The 1,770-nt window shown below is 42.5% G+C and overlaps 1 protein-coding gene across 1 annotated transcript; it reads left to right on the top strand.

Annotated features, from left to right (window-relative positions):
• The first annotated feature begins 228 nt into the window (after positions 1-228).
• On the top strand, positions 229-1,383 carry LOC139943467 (allatostatin-A receptor-like). The gene has a single exon (XM_071940278.1). It carries the CDS (start codon positions 229-231, stop codon positions 1,381-1,383), a length of 1,155 nt encoding a protein of 384 aa, XP_071796379.1.
• Positions 1,384-1,770: the final 387 nt, after the last annotated feature.

Genomic DNA, 1,770 nt, shown 5'->3' with positions numbered 1-1,770 from the left:
AGGACCTGTGAGGACACCTGAAAACAAAGAACCGACTAGTGAGGACCTATTGTCCCTTTTGTTAATGTTCTTGGACGTAAGGCAATACAAACACACCATTGTTCAGTGAGTTTACATCTGGGTATTACCGACTTACACTCTAAGGAGCCAGTTACACCTACAAGTTCACACACCATTTTTGTCGTGAATAGGCATCGGTGTTTACAAGAGTTCAAGTGTTGTTTCACAATGGGTTCAACAGAATCATGTGACGACCACAGAATCATCACGGAAGAGTATTTGTCAGAGTGGATCTTCGATTCCGTGGATTTCTTCATCATTACCGTAGGTGTGCCTATAATCTTAGGCCTAGGTCTTCTCACCAACTTGTTACTTTTGTTCGTCTTTTTCCGCAGTCCCCGACTAAGATCGGAAACTGATTTGTACTTAGGAAACTTGGCACTGTCCGATGTGCTCTTTTTGATCTTGTTTTCTGGGAAAGATTTGGGGAGAGTTGCCTTCTCACAAGTGTTAAAGCATGAGCCATTCGGCACTACTCTTGGCTGCGTCACATTTAACTTTGCATTAATCACGGCATTGGAGGCATCAATTGCACTGGTTACCATGGTGACGTTTGAAAGATACCTCGCATTGTGTCATCCAATCAAGTATCTTGAGATACGCAGTCGGAGACGAACCTATAAAATGGTTGCAATCTGCTGGGGCATTGGAGTAGGTTTTTCACTAATCATAACTCCACTATTCGCAAAACATTGGGGCATATGCCTACGGTGGCCCGAAGAAGACATGTACAAAAGGTTCCCCTCAAAGATTTCACGTTGCGGTCCCATACCGGGGGCTGACTGGATAGAGTACATCAGCGAGCCTCTTCTTGTCATCCCTTGGTGTATTGCAATGATCGGAAACGTCTACATGTATGCTCGCATCATCCACATACTGAACAAACGCAAAAGCTTTTACGCAGATCGCAAGAATGCAAAATCTAATTCAAAGGCGCGGCACGTCCGTAACCAAGTGGCGAAGATGTTGGTAGTTAACGGTGTGGTGTTCTTCTTATGTCAAGCTCCTTTCACTTTGTTAATTCTTACTGGTTGGATCTGCTCATTCTTTGAGGGTGCTGATAATCCTATCAGTGTTCTTTTTGGGAAGTACGCAGATTGGATTGTTCAAAGTCCCTTACGGATTAACACTGTTGTTAATCCAATCATTTACTGCGCGTTTAACGCACAATACAGAGCTGCGTTTACCGAGGCGTTTGAATGCGTTAGACGGCGTGGACGGTACTCAGACAACTCACTTAATGCAGTTAGTAAACCAAGGAGTAATAATCAATCAACTGCACGGAGCGTCTGTTCTATCGATACAGGTGAATCTAGACTGTAAATAACGGTGACTGGTACAACACAAGCAGTGAAATGTCCTTGTTTGTGACCTAAACTGTCAAAATTATCTTCGTAATAGACAGCAATCAACCCTGACATTTAATTTCAGTTCGTTTGAAACTTAACATTTCTAGTTGCTTTTCACAACCACCTAGTTTCGGGAATCTTTGAGCGTTATTTTGACGTGTCGTAACCAAGTGAATAAGACAACCTACTGAAGAGCCGGCTTTACTGATCACCATTCTTTTTATGTCCTGTGTAATGCACGAATGGTAACCCAGTGAAATTTTTTCCTGGGGTCGATTTTAAAAAGAGTTTGGACTAGTCCTAATTTAAGACTAGTCCTAGGAGATATACAAAACTAAAGGCTAGTCTTAACTCGTCGTAA

This window comes from Asterias amurensis, chromosome 10, assembly GCF_032118995.1.
Source record: "Asterias amurensis chromosome 10, ASM3211899v1".
Taxonomy (NCBI): domain Eukaryota; kingdom Metazoa; phylum Echinodermata; class Asteroidea; order Forcipulatida; family Asteriidae; genus Asterias; species Asterias amurensis.
The sequence above is the reverse complement of the archived record's forward strand: the minus strand, read 5'-3'. Positions and strand labels throughout refer to the sequence as shown.

Bases quoted from the DNA above. Each gene is read 5' to 3' on its own strand.
- LOC139943467 (XM_071940278.1), top strand. From the start codon at position 229: ATGGGTTCAACAGAATCATGTGACGACCACAGAATCATCACGGAAGAG.